This window comes from Sorex araneus, chromosome 3 (genome assembly GCF_027595985.1).
Source record: "Sorex araneus isolate mSorAra2 chromosome 3, mSorAra2.pri, whole genome shotgun sequence".
Classification (NCBI taxonomy): Eukaryota; Metazoa; Chordata; class Mammalia; order Eulipotyphla; family Soricidae; genus Sorex; species Sorex araneus.
Genome location: NC_073304.1, coordinates 224328138 through 224348895, shown reverse-complemented (window position 1 = coordinate 224348895; position 20758 = coordinate 224328138). Strand labels below are relative to the sequence as shown.

Below are 20758 nucleotides of genomic sequence, written 5' to 3'. Positions count from 1 at the left end.
GGATGCCGGGGATCGAACCCGGGTCGGCCGCGTGCAAGGCAAATGCCCACCCGCTGTGCTATCGCTCCGCCCCAGAAGTCGTTGTTTTCTTGCCCTAACTGGCCGGAATGGGTTTACACAGGTCTAGATCTATTTCCGGTCATTTGGTGCCTCTTGGTCTCTGTTCCATGTGTCTCCCTAGCAAGGTTGTCCAAAGAAGTGAGGTCTCTAACCATTTCCTAAATCTGCCTGCTGGGGATGCCACTTGGGAGATTTAGGAACGTCTCTTAAATCACTTTTTAAAACTACAGCTTTTAGCGAGTAGGGAGTTTGCCTTGCACGTGGCTGACCCAGGTTCGATTCCCAGCATCCCATATGGTACCCTGAGCACCGCCAGGAGTAATTCACCCAAAAAGCAAAAAAAAACTAAAGCTTTGAGGAGCCAAAGCAATAGTATGGTGGAGAGGGTGCTTGCCTTCCTTCGGCTGACCCACCTTCAATTCCTGGTACTCCATATGGTCCCGTTTCCCCACCAGAAGTGATCCCTAAATGCAGATTCAGGAGTAAGCCCTGAGCACTGCCAGCTATGTGGCCTTTCCTCCCCACTCTCTCCGCCCCCAACATAATATTGTAGCTTTAAGTTGTATGGTATCATATTGGAGGAAAAGCAAGAAGCCTGAAGCCTATAATTATTTATACCCTGATGAGGCCTCTCTCATCTACATCTGCTTTTAGTTGATAAACATGGTGATTGTCCCTTTGTCACGTGTCACCAAGTGGAGTTCTTATTCCCAGCCCATTGTGATTCCGTGACTCAGCATCTTGACCATGAAGTGCCCTTTGCCTGTCAGAGCTCTCCATCCTCCTGGCTGCTGCATCCGTCTCTTCTGTGGGCGTCCTCAGTCCATCCCCGGAGGGAGAGGGCCCACCTTCCTCTCGTCTGTAACGTTATTTTCCTGCCTGCTCTGAATTCCCCTTCCCTTCCTCCAGTCACTCCCACGCCCCACACAGTGGGGTTTGGATGAGCTGGTTACTAAATTCTCCTTTTGAGGCTATCGTCCAAGTTGGGTCTATGGCTATACTTGCCTACAAATAAATCAGACTCTCTTTGGGTTGACTTGGGCTCATGCTGTTCCTTTGGGGGATAACTGTGCTTTGAGCCGAACAGCAGCCATCTCCCCAGAGCCCAGAGCTGCCCAGCTCCACAGTGCCCGTGATAGCTGGAAGGTTATCCCATCTCTCAGTTGTCCAGAGAGTGCTCGTGCCCTCAGTGAGGATGACCAGCTAGCAGAACACTGCGGACAGCCCCGGCGCCTAAGAGAAATTCAAAGATGGCAGGATGTCCAACTTGGCACTTTCTGAAAGGATTGTATGTAGGATTTTTTTTATTTTATTTTTTTCTTTTTGGGTCACACCCGGCAATGCACAGGGGTTACTCCTGCTCTGCACTCAGGAATTACTCCTGTCGGTGCTCAGGGGACCCTATGGGATGCTGGGAATCGAACCTGGGTCGGCCGCGTGCAAGGCAAACGCCCTACCCGCTGTGCTATCGCTCCAGCCGCAGCCCCTGTATGTAGGATTTTTGACTCATTCTTTTGTTTTCTGTCCTAGGCCAGTTGTCTTTGTCTAGGCCAGTTGTCTATGATTGAGCTTTGGCCCAATTTCAATGTGTGGGTTTGTTTTTCTTGATTTTATTTATTTATTTATTTATTTTAGGTTTTGGGGCCATACCTGGCGGTGCTCAGGGGTTCCTCCTGGCTCTGCACTCAGGAATCACTCCTGGTGGTGTTCAGGGGACCATATGGGGTGCTGGGGATGGAGCCCTGATTGGTCGCATCAAGGCAAACACCGTTCCCACCATACTATCACTCTGTGCTGCCACTGTACTGTTTTTTTTTTTTTTTTGGTTGTTTGTTTTTGAATGGATGATTTCATTTGTACCCGAACCTTATTCTGTGACTGTTAATAGTACTAGTCTCTTCATTGGCTCTCCCTCTCCGCATTTAGGTAGTTGAAAGCGATACTTGGCTGCTCTTAGGCCCTTTCTACCCAGACACTATTTTTTCTGGTTTTGTTTGGGGGTCACCCCAGGGGTGCTCTCCTGATTCTGTGCCCAGGGATCATGCAGGGCACGGGTCTTAATCCCTGAGCCAGCTCTCCTGCCTCCAGACACTGTTTAGGGTTCCAGGTCACACCTGGCTGTGCCTAGAGCTTGTTGCCCCTTGGGTCTGTGCTCCGGGGTTGAATCCAAGTTGCTGTGTGCAAGGCAAGTGCTGTGCTCGCTGTATTATCACTCCAGCCCCCAAACACTAATATTGTTGGGATTATTCTATGTCTTGGTTTGGGGGCTACAGCTGGCAGTGCTCAGGGCTTAAATCCTGCCTCTGCACTCTGGGACTACTCATGGCAGGCTCGGGAGACCTTATGGGGTGCCGGGGATCAAACCCAGGTCAGCACTGTGCTTTGGCTCCAGCCCCCCAGATACTAGTTGTGTTGTTAAGTAGAATTTTACTACTGTTTCCAAACTGATTTCTGTAGATCTATGGGTACTACTCTTTATTGGGAGAGAGGGGCTTGGACACCCAGTAGGGACCACACCTGGTGATGCTCAGGGGTTACTCCTGGCTCTGCACTCAGGAATCACTCCTGGAGGTGCTCAGGGACCATATGGGATGCCGGGAATCGAACCCGGGTCAGCCACATACAAGCCCCACCTGGGGATTCTTGTGCTGGGCCCCAGACTAGGGTTAGCTGCTAGCAAGCAAAGTACAAGCCCCTTAACCCCCTGTGACTGTCCAGCTCTTAACCCTAGAAATCTGTCTCCATCTTGACCATGCTTTAACCACGCCCAGTCAGTGTGGCTAGACTTGATAGAATTTGAAGAACTAGATGCCTGAAGGGAAGGCTTGAGGGTGTGGTGGCTCTTTGGTATTCCAGGAGCTGGAACTTGTCTGTCTTCTCACTCCTTAGCTGGAAAGAGGATGTATGTATAACCTTGGGAGAACAGGCACTCGGGTTTGTGCTGCATAATAGCACCACCTGCTGGCCGAGAGAAGCTGGGTTTTTTTTTTTTTTTTTGTCATAGCAGTTAGCTGTAGATTGGAAGCTCACAGCTTCCCAGTAGGAGGAGGAAGAAAGAGAGCGTTACACAACACCCAGGGAAGTACTTAAGAAAATGGTGGAGGGGGCAGAGATAATACAGAAGGGAGTGTGCTTATCTGACATGCGGCTGACCCGGGTTTAATCCCTGGCACCACCAGGAGTGATCCCAGAGTACAGAGCCAGGAATAACCCGTGGGCATTGCCAGGTGTGGCCCCCCACACCCCCGAAAGAAAGTGGTGGAAAGTAATGAACAAAATGGTCAAGTGACTCATGGGTTGTAAGTCCCCTAAGTGAGCTTGTAGTCGTTTTCATTTTGGTTGAAGAAACAGTCCCTTCCAGTGTTGGTCGTCACTTCAGTATAGCTTATTTACTTTCCGCACACCTGGCCCCTTCTCTCACCCCCAGCCCTGCGGCTCTGCTCCACAGTCAGCGTCCCACCGACAGGGCCAGTCCCCCGTGTGTTCCCATGTCAGAGATTTGAACTCAAGATCATGTGCATAAAAGGCCAGTGCTCTGGGTTGGGATGATAGTACAGAGCACTTGCTTTGCATCCGACCCAAGTTCAAGCCCCAGCACCCTGCCAGGTTCAGTCAGGGTCTCCGATTGGTGTGGACATGAGCACTGCCAGCTGTGCCCCGCAGTGAAGATGAGTCAAAAGTGCTCTTTTTTGCATCAGATATCATGAAATGCTGGCGAAGAGACTCGAATTAGACGCAGGGTCTGTGCTTGGGTGGCAAGACTCAGTGACAGTTCTTCCCCGGTTCCCCCATATGGGGGACAAAATAAGCTCTAAAGACTAGGAAACAGGCGGCAATGTAGAGATTAGCATAGAAGCATGACTCCAGAGATTGGAGAAAATGTGTCTTAAAAGTTATTGCAGGGCATTGCCGACCATGTCAGGGAGCAAGGGCTGGTGAGGGCGGGGCCAGGGCAGGCTCTGGTGCAAGGACTGGTGAGGACGTGTGTGTGTGTGTGTGTGTGTGTGTGTGTGTGATATGTGTGTGACATGTGTGATGTGTCAGTAGGGTTGGAGAGGTGTGGCCCAGTCCCTGGGTTCACTTCCTGACACCAGCTTCAACCCCCTCTCCAAATGAAAAATGAAAACCCTATGAAAATGGAAAGATATTAGAAATACTAGTGAGGGGTCAGAGCACTGGGTAGGGAGCTCAATCCCCAGCATCCCATATCCCAGATCCCCCAAGTACTGCTAAGAGTAATTCCTGAGTGTAGACCATTGCAGGTCTACACCAAAAAGCAAAAAAAAAAAAAAGAAAGAAAAAGAAACAGACCAGTGAGCCAAAAGTGAAATGGCAGTTGACTTGTGATAACAGCTCCTAAGCAGCTAACAGCAGCCTTGGGAGGTGGGAAGTGTGGAAATGGTCTAGTCACCGTGGCCCCAGACAGTGGAAGGGAGGGGATGCAAAGCCGGTGTCTGGGTTAACCTGTGCTGCTCTTTCTCTCGCAGATGTCCCCACAAGCCTGCACTTCCAGAGCACGCTGAAGTCCCAGTGGCAGAACAAGCCATTCGACAAACTCAAACCTCCCAAAAAGTTCTCACTTAAGCACAGAACACCCATGCCAGGCAGCCTCCCCGATCCAGCTCGCAGTAAAGACAGGCACAAGTTGGTCAACTCCTTCCTAACAACAGCCAGTAAGTTTCTGGGGGCAGGGGAAGCCTCCGGGTACTGCTCTGCCAATCACCGGGGGCCGTGGCCTTCTGTGAAGTGAGGGTCGGGAGAGTAAAGTGACTACTGCAGTTTCAACTCACTATCTACAACTTCCTTGGATGCTCGCAGATGATCTTTGAAACCCATTCCAGACTGAGTAGCTGTTGGGGCAAGCCCCCCAATCCTCAGTGAACAGCCTCAGTAGCGTGCGTGGTGCAGGGTCCCTCTGCGGGCACGCTGCCACGGGGGTCACGGCCTCTCCTGCTGGCTCTGAGGGTTCCCCATGTCCACCTCGGCCATTATGCTCTTGGCTAAAAGTTTCCATCCCAACGGACTGTCTGGCTGCCCTTGGTGTCTTATCATTGGCCTAAAGAGATCTCAGAGCTTGGAACTCAAACGAGAAGATACTTCACAGCTCTTTTTCTGTTCCCCTCTTCAGAGCTGTCCCATCACCAAACCCGGCCTGACAGGACCCACAGGCAGCACTTAGACGATCTGGGGGCCGTGCCTCTGGGGGACAGAGTGACAGCGCCCAAAGCAGAGCGCTTGCTCAACCCACCGCCACCTGTCCATGACCCAAACCACAGCAAAATGAGATTGCGAGACCATTCATCCGAGAGAAGTGAAGGTAGGGCCAGGCCCAGCACCTCTACCTGCATTTGCAACTGCTCAGGGCTTTCTGGGGCGCCTGGGCTGGTCTAGATCGCACCCAGCTTTGTCCTTGGCTTCCCAGGAGGGCAGAGTGACGGCACCTGGCTGCGTCTGAGGGCAGCTCTCTTCTTCCTGCCGCACCAGCTTCTGCCCAGTGCCCGTCCTTGTCTCAGCCGGTCTGCTTCGCCTTTTTATCCCCGAGGCTTAGGGAGCGTGTTTGTCTGATAGGTGTCACAGCGTTCCCGGACTGTGCTAGAGGAAAGCTGGCCGAGGTGGCCACATTGGCGTCCCTTTTCTTTTCTGTTGACTTCTGCAGTGTTGAAGCATCACACAGACATGAGCAGTTCCAGCTTCTTGACAGCCACCCACCACCCACCACACAGTCCCCTGGTGCGACAGCTCTCCACCTCATCCGACACCTCTGCACCCACCAGCTCTGGCTCACAGGTCACAGCCAGCACGTCCGTAAGTACCACACGGCCCCTCATTCATTCACGGCACTAGGAGGCAGCGTTGAAGAGTGGGGCGGAGGCAGGGGCACTTACTGGCACTCAGCTGGAGTGAACGTGGTGTCTGACCTTGCGTTGGTTTCCCTAGTGCTGAAATAGCTGTGCTTGAGTCACCCCAGAAAGCCCGAGGCAGAGACAAACCTGTCATCCTCTGTTTGCCTCTGGCCCCTCACGCTTCGCTGCCAGTCTCTCTGAGAGTAGGTGTTTGCTCTCCGGGGATAAGCAGCGCAGGCTTCCCCTTGGGTTCGGAGAAACCAAACCTCGTGTCTGGCCACGTCTGGGCCGGGGCGTGCACCCCTCCACTGAGCCTGGATCCTTGTTCGTCTCACTCCACACGAGCCTCCGCTCGGCGCTGGGAGCGTGGTCCGGGGCCCAGTGTTCCCTTTCCGTCCACTTAGTGTAAGGAGCAGAAAGAGGGGAGTCACATGAGGGCCAGACAAAGGGGGGGTCCAGATACAGCTGAGGAGTCCAGATTCCCCCGGAAAGAGGCGCGCTCGTGACCTCCAGGGCCAGCTGCTCGGGATAAGGGGGCTCACCTTCAGGACACGCAGGGTCCCCTGAGCCTTAGACGCTGCTTTAGAGACCTGGGGGCCCACTCCTAGGTATTCCCTGGAAGCAGAAAGACTAGCGGCGTGTGGGGGTGTGGTGTGGAGAGCTGTGTGTATTGGGAGCGGGGCCACAGCTGACCCAGGGCCCGGGATTCCGGCCCCTGGGCAAGTCGGCAGCCCGGTCTCGGGGCCCGTGTGCCTGTGCTGGGGCGTGCTGGCCGACTGGCCCAGGCCCCACACGCACAGGCCTGCTGAGGTGGTCGGGACTCAGCTGCTTGTGTCAGGTGTGACGTCTGTGGCATTGTGCATCCCTGTAAACTTGCCTTTGTTTCACAGCAGCCAGTCCGGAGGAGAAGAGGAGAGAGCTCATTTGATATTAACAACATCGTCATCCCCATGTCTGTGGCCGCAACCACCCGTGTGGAGAAACTGCAGTACAAGGAAATCCTTACTCCCAGGTAGAGGCCCGTAGACAGCGGGCTCCCTGCTCCGTTCCAGGGCCCTCCTCTCTCCTCACTGACCTGGGGTGCAGTCTTCGCTTTTTCTTAGTTTGTTTTTTGTGTTTTGGCCACACCAGGCCATGCTTGGGGTTACTCCTAGCTTTGCATTCAGGAATTAATTACTCCTGGCAGGGCTCAGGGGGACCGTATGGGGTGGCGGAGATCACTGCGTGCAAGACAATTGTTCTACCTGCCGTACTATCACTCCAGCCCCTAGCCTTCTCTTTTAAGAGAAAAATCTTGGTAGATGTGGAGTTATCCCCCCTCCCCCCGCTTTTCTTTTCCCGGGGGCAGCAGTGATACCCAGCCATGCACAGGGGCTACTCCTGGCTCTGCACTCAGAAATTACTCAAGCAGTGCTCAGGGGACCATATGGGATACTGGGGATCGAACCCAGTCGGCTGTGTGCAAGCCAAACACCCTTTCCAATATCGCTCTGGTCCCTGGAGTTACTTTTGTATACGGTTCTCTCACCCCCCAATTGGCAGGGCATTTCTTCTCTGTGGACAGCGTGGTCTGGTTTGGTTTTTGATTTTCTACTACGTGGCCAGACCCACGGCACTCGGGGCCCCTCTCGCCTTAGGTTGCAGCAGCCAGGCGGAGTGGCCTGGCCTCTGGGCCGTGCAGAGCGCATGCTGCAGCCCTTCCCGCTGGCTTTGACACATACCTGCGTTTAAGGTGACAAATTCGTTGTGAAATCATAAGCAGGGTTTCACATGCTGACCTTTTATTTTCAGATTTTATTGGCAAATCAGAAAGTGCATTTTATTTTCTGTCTGGGGGTCGATCTTGGCAGTACTCCCACACGAAAGGCATGCTCCGTCCCGCAAGCCAAGCTATCGATCACCTCAACCTGAATTTTTCTTTTTCTTGTTTTTCTTTTCGTGTGTGTGGGGCGTGGTTTCACAGGCAGTGCCCAGGGGTTACTCCTGGCTCTGTACTTACTCAGGACTCACTCCCGGTGGTGGCTGGAAGACTGTATGGGATGCCGGAGAGCAAACGCCCTCCCTGCTGTGTTCTCTCGGGCCCCTCCCCCAGAATTCCCACGTGTAGCGATGAGCCGGCGCCAGAGTGGAGGCCGCTTTCCCAGTTCCCTTTGTTCGAGTCTGTCGAGTCCCAGCCTCTTTCCCTTTCTGCCCGTTGTGGCTGTGTGAGGGCGGGACGTCCTTCCCAGGCGTCTGGGCCGCAGGAGCCGGCCGGCCGGCCTGCCCTCTCACAGTTGTCCCTTCTTGGCTCTGCAGCTGGCGAGAGGTCGACCTGCATTCTCTGAAGGGGAGCCCTGACGAGGAGAGCGAGGAGGTAACGGTCTTTCTCTGTCGTGGTAGCCCTGCCGGGAATCCAGCTCGGGACTCCTCCCTCACGGGCACGCGTGCACACAGGGCCCGTGGGTGCCGGGTGCCAGCTGATGCCACCCTGCCCTGCCTCGCACACGCCTGGCATAGGGGAGCGCTGGTTCTCGGCACACTCCCACCAAGTTGCTCTTTTGCAGATCGAGGACCTGTCAGACGCAGCCTTCGCCGCCCTGCATGCCAAATGTGAGGAGATGGAGAGGGCGCGGTGGCTGTGGACCACGAGTGTGCCACCCCAGCGTCGTGGCAGCAGGTACTGGAGGGCGGGCACAGGTCCCCGGCCTTGCAGTCGCTCTGCAGTCCTACCCTAGGTCTTCGCTAAGTTGTTCCTCTCCTCCCGACAAATTCCCGCCGTGCACGACTTCCCTTCCTCTGGAACAGGTCGTTGCACGGTGTGGCTCTGCGGGCCTTAGCAGTGACCCTCCGGCAGGAAGCGTGTGGAGCCCTTGTTTGTGGTTTCTTTCATTTGACCACAGTCTTCGAGGTCTAGCCCGACTTCCCTGTGACTCTGGAGTCCCCTGCCAGGCGTTCTTGGCAGCGGCCGGCCGGCGGCTTGCTTTCGGCGTGCTGGTCCGGGCCGCTCTGGGCACGGGGCACTCCCAGGACTCTGAGTGGGGGTGGGAGGAAGTGAGAGAATGTGCTGGATGCTGGGAGTGAACTGTTGGCTGGAGTCCCTCAGCTTCTCGACTTGGGTTGGGTTTTCTGCTCGGTTTTTCCCAACCCCCCGAGGCCTCAGACCCAAGCAGGACTCTTCCCTTGCTGCCCAGACACTCAGGTTTGTGCTCTCGGTGGACAGGTCTTACAGGTCATCAGACGGCCGGACGACCCCCCAGCTAGGCAGTGCCAACCCGTCCACCCCCCAGCCTGCCTCCCCCGACGTCAGCAGCGGCCATTCTCTGTCGGAGTTCCCCCACGGCCAGTCCCCCAGGAGCCCCATCAGCCCGGAACTGCACTCGGCACCGCTCACGCCTGTGGCTCGGGACGCCCTGCGGCACCTCGCCAGCGAGGACACCCGCTGCTCCACGCCCGAGCTGGGGCTGGATGAGCAGGTGAGGGCGGCGGGGGGCTCCTGAGCAGGAAGGTGCGGGAAGGGACCGCGCTGGGTGCAGAACGGACGGGGGTCCCGTGGCGGGGGTGGGGGTGCGCGCGTTCAGGCCCTCACCTGCGTGACTTCTCTTCCCACAGTCTGTCCAGCCCTGGGAGCGGCGAACCTTCCCCCTGCCCTACAGCCCCCAGGCGGAGTGTGACGACCAGCTGGACGCGCAGGAACGGGCAGCCCGCTGCACTCGGCGCACCTCGGGCGGCAAGCCTGGCCGAGAGACCGAGGCGGCACCCACCTCCCCGCCCCTTGTCCCCCTCAAGAGTCGGCACCTCGCGGCGACGGTCACAGCTCAGCGCCCAGCTCACAGATGAGCGGGACCCAAGAATCTAAACAGACTCACTGATTATTGGCATTAAAGCTTCAGAAATCTCTGCGTTTGATATTCAAACATCATATGCCGGAAATTTTCACAGTTTTTAGTGAATTTAAGGAATTTAGATTCTACTTTCTTTTTCCTTTTCTTTTTTTTTTTTTCTTTTATTTCTTTTGTTTTGGTTTCCATGTTTTGTCGTCACACACCTGAGCACTTCCTCCAGTTGGCAAACAGAAGTTTGGGGTCCGGCCCGCGGGCCTGGTCCTGCACATCCTCTGCACTGTTGAATCACTGGACTTAGCCACGTCCCCCCTCAGACCTGTGGGCAGGTGAAGGGTCAGGTGGGCCCCCGGCGGGGGGGACCTGCGGCTCAGTGTCGTCTCCCAGGGTTGGGGCGGGGGGACGTAGCTCCAGGTTCTTGCCCACACCTCCCCGCCTTGTCCCTCCCTTCTGTGTGTGGCCCCGCGCCGGCACCCGGCTGGACACTCGCAGACAGCCACTTGTCCACACGGAGCTCCGCCCTCGGCGGCTCTCCTTCTCCTGCAGATCTCGGCTGTCTCCTCGGTGCCCTCTGCGTCCAGTCCTCTCGGGCCCGACTCATCCACTGCAGTAACCTGGCTCACCGCTCAGGTCCCCGCCACCCTTCCGTGCCCTCCCCCGTGTCACCTGCCCCACCAGCCTGGGCCCTTCCACTTGGCAGGTGCGCACACCTGTCCTGGAGCTAGGAGAGCAGGGCCCCGCCCCTGTGCCCATCTGGTGTGTCCTCGACGACCGAGTTGTCGCCAGGCCCGTCCCCTGCCTTGTCCCCTGCCTGTGGAACACTGTCCGCTCTGCTCCTGTCCCTCCCGGCAAACCTTGGCTGACCTTGTGCCTGTCTCATGTATGATCACCAAAAAGGGGGCTTAAGGACTCATTTTTTTTTCTTGGCCATTTTGTAATCGTATGAAAATAATAGGCAAACTGCTTAATGGTTGGGGTTTTTTCACAATTTTCAACATTAGTGATCTTTTTTTTTTTTTTTTGATTCTGTTTGCAAGTTTGTCATTGTTTCTTTTAAAAAAAAACCAATAATGCACCATATCCCTATGCATAAAGTGCTTCTTCTATTTATAACGTTGAAAATTCTGAATAACCCTTTTAGCATTGTAAAAAACAAAAAGGAGAAAAATTGTATTTTGTAAATATTTTCTTTTCCTGCTTTGAGCTGTGTATTGGCAGCGAAACATGTAGCTGTCTTTGTTCTATAGAAATGCTTTTCTTCAGAGAAGCTGATCTTTGTTAATGTCTTGATTCTGTTCGCAAAGCACAGACTAGTGCTTTAAAAAAAAAAAAAAAGAAGGAAAAATTGAAAAAAATAATAAAAAAAAAGTTACAGAGTACTGTCTACCAAGGCGTTGCTTGACGTCAGACTGTCCGTAACTGAGCAGCTCTGAGGCCCCTGGGTCTGCCCTGAGCTTAGGAAATCTCCGACCCTGAGGCATCAGCAAATGATGGTCTCACAGGTGAGGGCCGAGGGGAGGGGGAGGGCAGGCTGTGCTTTCCTGGGGAAAGTCATTAGAAGGCACCGAGTAATTGAATACCCCTTGATAATTTTCTTTAGTGATGCCGGCAGTGTGATGTTTTATATTCTTACTCTTGTTCTTCTGGGGGCCACGCCTGGCAGTGCTCAGGGACTGTATGGGGTGCTGGGGATTGAACCCCGGTCAGCCACATGCAAGGCAAGCGCCTTAATTAACCCTGTGCTATCACTCCGGCCTGCTTGACGGGAACCAGAGCCTCTTCTAAGGGTCAGCTTGATCTTCTCTACAAGATGAATGAATAAATGGGCTAGCCTGCCTCTATTTTTTCTTTTTCTTTTTTTTTTTTAAGGGAGGTGGGGCAGGAATAGAAGCACCAGCAAGGAAATGCTCTGAAACCCCTGACCGAGGTTTCCTCCCTTCCCCTTGGGCCTTGAAGCCTGTCAGCCTGTCGTTCTGTCTCTGCTTCCCGAGTTGCCGTCGAGATCTGGCCTGTCCACCTCTGCCTATATACAGCAGGAAACGCTGAGAAAAGTATCTTAAAACTGCAAAAACCTAAGGATTGTGATCTCTGTGAGCCTATGTACGAAACATGCAAAGGTTTTTTTCTTTTCCTTTGGGGCATTCCTGGGACCCTCGGGGTGTGCCCACCCCTCAGTTTCTGACACATTCCCCGGTCTAGTAAAGCTGCTCATCCCTTGAGCTGACTGGCCAGTACTCGGCTTCAGCCTCAGGCCCCTTCACTGATTCTCACGCAGCCACCCCTGCCCTGGCCTTCTCTGATTTGGACACACTGGTGAGGTCTTAAAGCGACTCCACTTGTCAGCACCGGAGTGAGAGTCCGAGATTGAAGAAGCTTTAGAATTGCTCCAGAGCCCCAGAAAGCTGGTCGACTCCACGTCGAGGTTCTGAGGCAAGCGCCGGGAGAGGATGTGCAACGACTCGCACATCTGTGTCTTGCTTTCCTGTCCTATAAACCCACGCACGGAGGCCGCATTTTAATCAGTAATAACTTTATTTCCAAATCCACTTCAACAGCAACAGTCCGTGTAAATCATTTGTTAAAACACACAGTACATCATATGGACATTCACAGACAGGAAGCTAAGCTAAGATGATTTCATATCCCTCCCCCCACCCTCAAATTTACCCAAGAAATTCATGGGACTTGCAAGTGCCAGATACTGTCCTGCCCAACACTGCAAATTCGCGGGGCTAAGTTGAGTCGGAGATGAGACGGGGCCAGTGGCCAGGGGAAACCCTTCTCAAGGTTGAAGAGAACTCAGAAGTCATGAAGCTACACGTGTGTGGGTGGGACAAGCTGTCGGGCTCTCTGCCTCTGCCCGCCACCCCGTGGCGTGGCTCGGCTTGGCGGCTGCTGGGAGAGATGTTGGTGAGTGCTAGAAGCCTGGGCCTCGCGCTCGGTCGGTGGGTGCCGGCAGCTCAGAGGAGGGAGTCCCAGGGGCTTTGGCGGGCGTGATCCGAGAGCTCCCACAAGGCGAGCGGGCCGGGACCACCACAGACCCTGCCCGCCCCGTCTGCTCTTGGCCGGGAAGGGTTGGAGACGTGCTGCCACCGGCCACGTAGAGACGAGTGTCGGGAAGACCAAACCCAGGGCCTCTGGCAAAGGTGGCTGCCGTCATGAAGAAAAGGGTTCCAAGCTTACTCACTGCCGCGCTCCAAGACTTGGCGTTGCCCATGGTCCTATCTTACAGGTTCCTCCCCCCACCCCCTATAGTACAACAAGCAAACAGGACAGTCTCACCACTGAAGACAGTTGACAGGAACTACTGAGTCCAGGGGAAGCTGGAAGGAGCCTGGTGGATAATTCGCCCTCCCTGGGGACACTTGGCTCTGGAGATGCAGGACAGGAGGCTGGGGTGGGGGGTGGGGCCACCCATGCTCCGGGGCCTGTCCCCATCTTAGGTCTCAGGCCAACGCCCTTTTAAAAGGTCTCTGCCAGTCCTGACCTGCGCCCTCAAGCCACGGTCTTGGGGCACGGCTCCCCTCCCGTGCCTCTTGCTCAAGGGAGCTAAGATTTCAGAAGCCACAGCCTCGGCCCTTGCAGCTGTGCAGAAGAGGGGAGGGTTGACCAATCCGAAGTCACACCCTCCTATTGTCCCCTAGAATCCTCCGAGCAACAGCTGGGGCTGGGGACAGTGGGCAGCTTCCTGGCAGGAAGTTGTGGGTTCAGAAGCCCTGGGTGGTCAGTGAAGCCTGAGCCCCCAGGGGGACACCCACACCCCACCGCTACTTTCCAGCTCCCCGGTGGCTTCCAGCTGTGCCCGAAGCCCAGAGTGGCAGATCACGTGGCATCCTTAACACAGCACGTTTCTGCAAAGGAGATTCCCTGCCGCCGAGGCCCTGGGAACCCAGCCCGGCAGGCGGTGGGTGAGCCCCTGGGGAGAGGTGGGCCGGGTGCTGCTGGGCCCTGGGGTGCTACAGACTGCAGCGTGGACACCCTCGGGGCTTCTGGGGTTTTTCCAGGTGGTCAGCAGAGAGGACAGACACCCACCCGCCCACACGCTCCTGCGGGGGTGGGGGGGGAGGCGCGCCAGGGGATTCTGCCCTAGTCCTGTGCTTCGGGCCTTAGCAGCTGAGCCTTCTCAGGTGTCAGAATCTGGTCTCTGTTGGGGTCCCCGATGCTGATGAGCAGCTTTCAAAGACCAAGACCCTAACGTTCAGTGCCCTGAGGGCCTCCTGGGACTGAGGCCCGCGTGGGGGTGAGACGAGGAGCCTGCGATGGGTTCAAAGCCCCTTTAATAAGCATTTCGAGACACATGCGTCCTTTTTTTTTTTTCTTTTCACTATCATAGTCACTGGTGACTCCAAGCATAAACAGACAGATCCAACTACAACGTGACGGGGCGGGGGGGTCGGGGGGTTGACATCTATGTATATGGTCAGCTGCTCCTGCAGGGCAGAGCACTGCTGGGGCTCGGGGGAGAACCATTCCCAAAGGGTCTTTGTTCCTCTTTGTTCCTCTTTTGGGGTGTGTGGGGGGCCGGTTCTATGCACTTGGGCTGCGGCTGGGCTCCCCGAGAGAGGCTTGCAGTCAAGCCGGGGGGTGGGGGGCGGGGACAGGGAGTGTGGCCTGTCCATCCTGGTGCAGATGCCCGACCTGCTGCCAGCCTAGCACAGGGAGGGGACCAGGCCTGGGAGGAACAGCTCGGGGAGGGGGGGGATCCCTACTAGGCCCCACCCAGGGCCCCATCTGACGAGAGTGGGGGAGGGGCAGGCCTGCGGGAGGTCATGGGGGTTGTGACAGGGACAGCCCACCTGGTGCTGGACCCGGCCGTCCTGTCAGTTTCCCCAGGAGTCCAGCAGCGTCTGCCCCTGAGAAGGGCGTGGGGAAGCTGGGGACAGGGACAGTGACATGATGGGGAACAGGCAGTGACTGGGCTCTGCACAGCAGACACGGGCATGGGGGGGGCACACAGGTGGCCGAGGTGGCCAGGAGAGGGGCTGGAGGCTCAGGACCCCCCTCCCAGACGCGCCAGAGGCCCAGGCTGTTTCAGAAACAAGCGGGTGTCCCGAGAGGCACAGGTCCTTACAGAGAGAACTGGTTAGCCCTAAAGTCCCAGATCCGTGAGGTGGCCAGAATCGTGGCTGCGGCTCCGGCCTTCGGACGCGATGACACGGGGTCTCCGAGGGGCGGGCCCTTCCGGGAGGAGGAAAGAGCCACGCACCTTGGACACAAGGTCAGTCTCTGGGGAATGACGCACGAGCGCCACGCCCCGTCCTGTCCCCTGAGCCTGCGACAGCAGCAGCCCCCCGGACTGCCCTCTGGCGAGAGGCCACACAGTCGTCCAGCTGGCCTTGCTGCTGCCCTTGGCGGGGGGTGGGGGGGCGACACTTCCTGCCCCGCCCCGCGTGCTCTGCACCCCCCCCACTTCCGCCCCAGCCTGTCCCTGTCCCCTCCAGAGCCCTGCTCACACACGGTGGACAGCGCCCGGTTCCAGCAAACCCCCCCCCGCCCCCGGAAAAAAAAGGGAAAAAAAAAAGTCCCTTCAAGTCCCCCAGAAGCAGCCTTCAGAGCCTCTCCTCCCTCTTCTCCTCAAAGGGGGAAAAAGAATCCAAAGTCAGCGCCCAGGGGAAAGGTGGGGGTGGCCGGCTTTTTCCACGTTTTTTAAAAATATTTTATTCTGTTGAGCCCACCCGTCAATTTGGAGAGATGAAATTTGCTCTTATTCCCGTCACTGATTTTGAAGTCCCGAGCCAAAGCCGAGCGACAAAAGCAGGTTAAGTGACTGACCGGTGACCAGATCTGAGCGGAGCAGCTGAGGGGGGGGCGAGGGCGGAGGGCCGGGGCGTCATCCTCTTCTTCCCACTCTCTCTGCGCGCGCGCGGCCGCCCACGTGTCCCATCACAAGCCCTGCTTGGCCAGGGAGGCGGACACCTCGTCGGCGAGCGTCGCGAGCTGGGCCGAGTCTGCCATGTCGATGCTGCCCGTGGACGACACGTTGCTCAGGTGGCGTGGGGACGTGTCCCCCGACACCACGGGCGACTTGTACACGATCTCGGCCCCGTGGTCGGTCTTGGCTTTGGCGTTCTCTCGGAAGGTCAGCTTGTGGGTCTCGATCTGCAGGAGGCCAGGCAGCAGGTGAGGGGGGGAGAAGCCAGCGAGAGGGAGGGGGGTGTCCCCCCGTGGACTGCCCGCCGGGGGACAGGGGTGGTGTGCAGGGTCCTCACGTCCCCCCTCCCTAGCTGCCCACTTCCTTCCGGGGACCAGGCGGTGCTGTAGTCGGTGGATTTCCCGTACTTCCCAGGTGCAGGAGCGGCGCCCACTCGCTGCCTGCAAACAGCCGCTCAGACCCGCCACGTGGCTGCCCTATGCTTGAAGGTGCGTCCACCAGAGCCGCCCACAGGTGAGGGTACACCTGACAGGGCCAAATGGCACACTGAAGTGCCACAGGAATAACTGATGACTGAGGCGCCACAGCCGGGGCCTCATCAGCCCTCTGCAGTGAATGAGCTGCACCACCAGCCTGTCCCCTCATCTGCTGGGTACTTGGTGTTTTTTTCTGGGGGGGGGGGTCACACCCGGCGATGCACAGGGGTTACTCCTGGCTCTGCACTCAGAAATAACTCCTGGCGGTGCTCGGGGGACCATATGGGATGCTGGGAATCAAACCCGGGTTGGCCGAGTACAAGGCAAACGCCCTACCCGCTGTGCTATCGCTCCAGCCGCAGCGGGTGCCAACCTGGCTTTGCTTCCCAGCACCCTGGGGGGCTCTTCCGAGCTCCAGGTGTGACCTCTGAACACAGAGCCAGGATTAAGCCCCGAGCACAGCTGCCTGTGGCACCAAAAAAGAACAAGAAAAGTATTTCTTTGTGCAGACAATGAGCATGCAGCCACAAGTCCCGGCCTGGGTGCCAAGGAGCCCAGACGCTCTGCCCTCCCCCGGTGCCAGGGCTAAGCGAGGACACGGCCGGACTCGGCCTTTCCTGTGTACTGCGGGCAGCAGCGACACGTGGGCCCTCCCCAGACCGTGACAAAATTTCCATCCCAGTGCAGGGGTCCCTGCTCTGCGGGCGAGGGGCATGTCAGTGTGAGAAAAACCAGACGCCACGGCCGCCGTGGACTGGTTTTCTTCATGTGGGGTTTTTGCTTTAGATTTTTTTTTTTTAACTTGGGTTTTGTTCTTTCTTTTAGATTTTTATCTGTTGTCAGGGATAGAACCAAGTTAGCCACATGTGAGGTGAGGCAAGTGCCTTACCTACTATGCTCTCTCTCTGGCCCTGATTTTATTATGTTGGGGGTCACTGCTTTAAAAAATATGGGGACTGGAGCAATAGCACAGCGGGTAGGGCGTTTGCCTTGCACAAGGCCGACCCAGGTTCAATTCCCAGCATCCCATGTGGTCCCCTGGGCATCGCCAGGAGTAATTCCTGAGTGCAGAGCCAGGAGTAACCCCTGTGCATCGCCAGGTGTGACCAAAAAAGAAAAAAAAAATTGGTGTGATGCAAGCTTTAATAAGCTTGAGATGAGTGCTTTGGAAAAACTCTGTTCTTTTCCCTTTCTTCTCAGCACCCTGTGTGATCCCTTGACACTGCCAGGCTCAGTCCCAAATACAGTCCCTGAGCGCCACCAAGTACAGCCCAGGTCCCTGCACCCCCCACACAAGAAAAAATATTACAGGATTTAGGAATACCCCCAACCCCCTCCAAGGGAACGAACTCAAGTGGCCAGACTTCGGGCATCAGGGGGTGCCTGTGTGCCGTGAGGCCCCTTGGAGCCCCTAACTCACCCCTTCTGAGCCCACCCTGCTCCCTGCAGCCACTCCCCGACTGGGAAAGAATCCAGAGGGCCACCCCACGACCTTCACAGCAGGCAGAGACAGAGTGCCCTGGGCACAGCCACACCCCCCTAACTGCCCTCCGGGAGGCCAGAGTTCCAGCATCCCTGTAGACCCATCCTGACTCCCAGGCCTCCTGGGAACCCACAGCACGTCGCACTTCGGACCCCGAGAAAAGTCAGGGAGGGGCCCATGGCTCGTTGGGTCATTTGAGCTGGCACAGGCCAGAAATTCAGCAGTGCTCAGGGGTCCCTTCTGGCGGGGCCAGGAACTGAACCCAGGTCTGCTGCATGAAAGGCAAATGCCCCACCTACTGGACTGTCTCTCCAGACCATTATTCCTTTAGAATCACTTTAGAGTCACTCCTGACAGTGCTCAGGGATCACTCCTGCTGATGCTCAGGAATCACCCCTGGCTCTGTGCTCAGGGATCACTCCTGGCAGTGCTCAGGGATCACCCCTGGCAGTGCTCAGGGATCACCCCTGGCTCTATGCTCAGGGATCACTCCTGGTGGTGCTCAGGGATCACTCCTGGTGGTGCTCAGGGATCACTCCTGGCTCTGTGCTCAGGGATCACTCCTGGTGGTGCTCAGGGATCACTCCTGGCTCTGTGCTCAGGGATCACTCCTGGTAGTGCTCAGGGGTCTTTCTTGGTGGTGCCCTGGATGAAACTTAGGTCGGCTGCGTCCAGGATGCACCTTCCCCACTGTCCTCTCTCCAGCCCAGGGTGTGGGCGTGGGGGTGGGCGGCCGTGGTGGCTGCCAACCACAGTTCTCCCTGGGCCTGCAGTGCTGGCCACTTGAGGACTTGAAAGCCCTGCAGGTGCCCAGGCCCCCCAAGCCCCATGACTCCAGGCACCAGCTGGTCCACATCAAATTCGTGAGTGGCCCCAGGTGACCACAGCAGCAGCAGCTTTGGGGAGGTTCCCAGGGCCTTGGCTTCCTTCCTCGGGCCCCGGGCTCAGACCCGTCCCCTCTCTTCCGTCCCCCCACCCAGGCTCCCAGGCCGCCGCCCCTGCCCCATTCACCTTTTTATTTCCGCCACCAGGGACGTGCGTGATGTTGTCGAGGGAGCCGATCTTGGACTGCACTCTGTCCTTGAAGTCCAGCTTCTCGGATTTCACTTCTACCTGGCCGCCCCCTGGAACCCAACACACACCAGAGCCCTGAGATTCATTTCCGCTCGGGCGTGGGTGGGGCGGACCCCCCCCCCGCACCCAGAGCTGCTCAGGGACTGTCCTGGCTCTGCTCAGGAGTGACCCCTGGCAACTCTCAGGACCATGCAGTTCCGGGGCTAGAACCCGGACCCCTGCCTTTCCCTCTGGGTTGTCTGGCCCAGCACCCAGCGGTGAAGCAGGGGGACCGGGCCTGGGAGCCCTAAAGGCAAACGGCAGCGCCGCGTGGGAGTAAATCTACCCTCTGTGGGGCCCCATCCAAGGAGGAACGTGGGTCCCGTGGGTCCTCAGACGTGCAGCAGCGCCGCTGGCCCTGTCCTGCCTCAAACTCGCCGTGCTCGGCCGGGGACATGGGCCAGAGGAGGCCGAGTGGACGGACTCGCCTGGGGCGGAGGGGCTGCCCGTTGCGCTGGGGGGAGGAGGCTTGCCCAGAGACGTCGTGGAGCGGACGAGTGCACTCTGGACCACCACGCCCCTGCCCCGTCTCAGAGGAGGCCTGGCCACAACCAGCAAGAAGGATCCATCTGCACTGGGAAGGTGACTGTCCGGCCCGGGCCGCCCCCTGTCCCCAACATGGGACTTGCGAGCTTCCTGCTCCCGGCCGGGTTTCATGCGCCTAGCAGCCCCGCGCCAGACAGCCAGCGGGGCCTGTGCAGAACAGTGTGGCCACAGCAGGAAGACCTGCAGATCTCCACGGACTCCACAGACCAGGGGCCAGGCAGGGGACGAGCGAGCACTGGGGGTAGGAACACACACGGGAGCCCCAGAGGCATTTTCCTTTGAAACTAAGCAGGCTTCGGGCGGGGGGGGGCACCCATAAAACTTGCCTCCCAGGGCCAAACCTTCACTGGTTCCGGGATACCGCTGGTGGGGACCGCAGAAGAGGAGACAGGCCAGTACCCAGCATCCCCCTCCCTCCTCCTCCACCTTGACCCACTCAGCCCTGCTCCCTCCCGGCACCCTGGGTCTCCCGCCCCGCCCTGTGCTCCAGGCAGCCACACCCTGCAACGCTCTGGCAGCCTGCCCCCCACTCCCTCTCCCAGGGGGGCTACCTGGCTTATGGTGGATGTTGCCCAGCGAGCCGCACTTGGAGGTCACCTTGCTCAGGTCCACCGGCTTGTAGACTATTTGCACCTGCAAGAGAGAAAGGATGAACAAGGGGCGAGACCTAAAGGGGTGATGCCCGGTGAGGGGGCGGGTGTGGAGGAACAGTGCCCCCCACCGGGACCCCTTCTCCAGCCACACCTGGGGTCTTCACACCCACAGCATACGGACATGGCCCGGGACAGGACCGAGCTGCCAGCTCAGCAAACACACACAACAGAGGTGAGTCCTGACGGACAGGGCCGAGCGGGAGGAGGCTGTAGGGGAGAGGCAGAGCGGGGCCTCCAGGAGGAGAGGGGGTGCTCAGGCCGCAGCAACACCCCAGCGGGCAGGACCCCACGGGCAAGCACTGGCTGGAGGCACACACACACACGGGCCCGGGGCCCTGTGGGGCAGGGGGCACCGCGGGCGCGCATCGGGCAGCCACGGGGACTTGGCCAGCCCCGCTGCCCGCTGCCTCTGCCCCTCGGCCCGCAGCCATTCGTCTCCACTCCCGTGCTCCACGCTGGGGCACGGGCTCCTGCGGGTGTGTCTCCACCAAGCTGTGGCTTTACGCCTCCACCTCGCCCTGGCGGAGAGCTCAGGCAAGGGGAACCGCCTCCCCGCCTGTCCGCAGCAAGGGCGCCTGGGGAAGGACAGTCTCCACGGGGGGGGGGGGGATGAACCATCTGGAACATCCCCAAATCTGGTGAGCTCAAGGCCATGTTGGCCTGAGCTGTGCCCTGCGCGGCAGACGCCAGTGGTCACGGAGAAGAGGTGACCCCCCTGCCCGGTGGCAGGTAAGGGTCGGGTCTGGAGCACTGGAGCAGGTCCGGGGCTGTGTGTGCTCTGGGGCTGGGGAATCCCTCTCAGCATGAGGGGGCGGGGGTCTGGGGGCACCTTGATGGCCTGGACTCGCTTCTCCTCCTGGAGGCCATGCTGAGACACAGGGGCAGAGGGTGGGG

At 57.7% G+C, this 20758-nt stretch overlaps 2 protein-coding genes across 11 annotated transcripts in view; one reads left to right on the top strand and one right to left on the bottom strand.

Moving 5' to 3' along the window:
* KANSL1 (KAT8 regulatory NSL complex subunit 1) overlaps positions 1–11097 on the top strand; it is a 167642-nt gene extending 156545 nt beyond the window's left edge. For 3 of the 5 annotated variants that reach the window (XM_055129831.1, XM_055129830.1, XM_055129832.1), the window contains 8 exons: positions 4548–4733; positions 5189–5377; positions 5717–5865; positions 6794–6915; positions 8199–8256; positions 8447–8559; positions 9103–9355; positions 9492–11097. In XM_055129831.1, coding sequence (XP_054985806.1) covers positions 4548–4733; positions 5189–5377; positions 5717–5865; positions 6794–6915; positions 8199–8256; positions 8447–8559; positions 9103–9355; positions 9492–9719 — 1298 coding nt within the window. In that variant the 3' untranslated portion in view covers positions 9720–11097. The remainder of the gene's footprint in view (positions 1–4547; positions 4734–5188; positions 5378–5716; positions 5866–6793; positions 6916–8198; positions 8257–8446; positions 8560–9102; positions 9356–9491) is intronic. The other 2 variants (XM_055129833.1, XM_055129834.1) reach the window with 2 other exon arrangements.
* Positions 11098–12234: 1137 nt separating this feature from the next.
* Positions 12235–20758, bottom strand: part of MAPT (microtubule associated protein tau) — an 87091-nt gene continuing 78567 nt past the window's right edge. For all 6 annotated transcript variants that reach the window (XM_055129835.1, XM_055129837.1, XM_055129836.1 and 3 more), the window contains 3 exons: positions 19763–19844; positions 18564–18676; positions 12235–15820 (listed from right to left, as the gene is read on the bottom strand). In XM_055129835.1, coding sequence (XP_054985810.1) covers positions 15605–15820; positions 18564–18676; positions 19763–19844 — 411 coding nt within the window. In that variant the 3' untranslated portion in view covers positions 12235–15604. The remainder of the gene's footprint in view (positions 15821–18563; positions 18677–19762; positions 19845–20758) is intronic.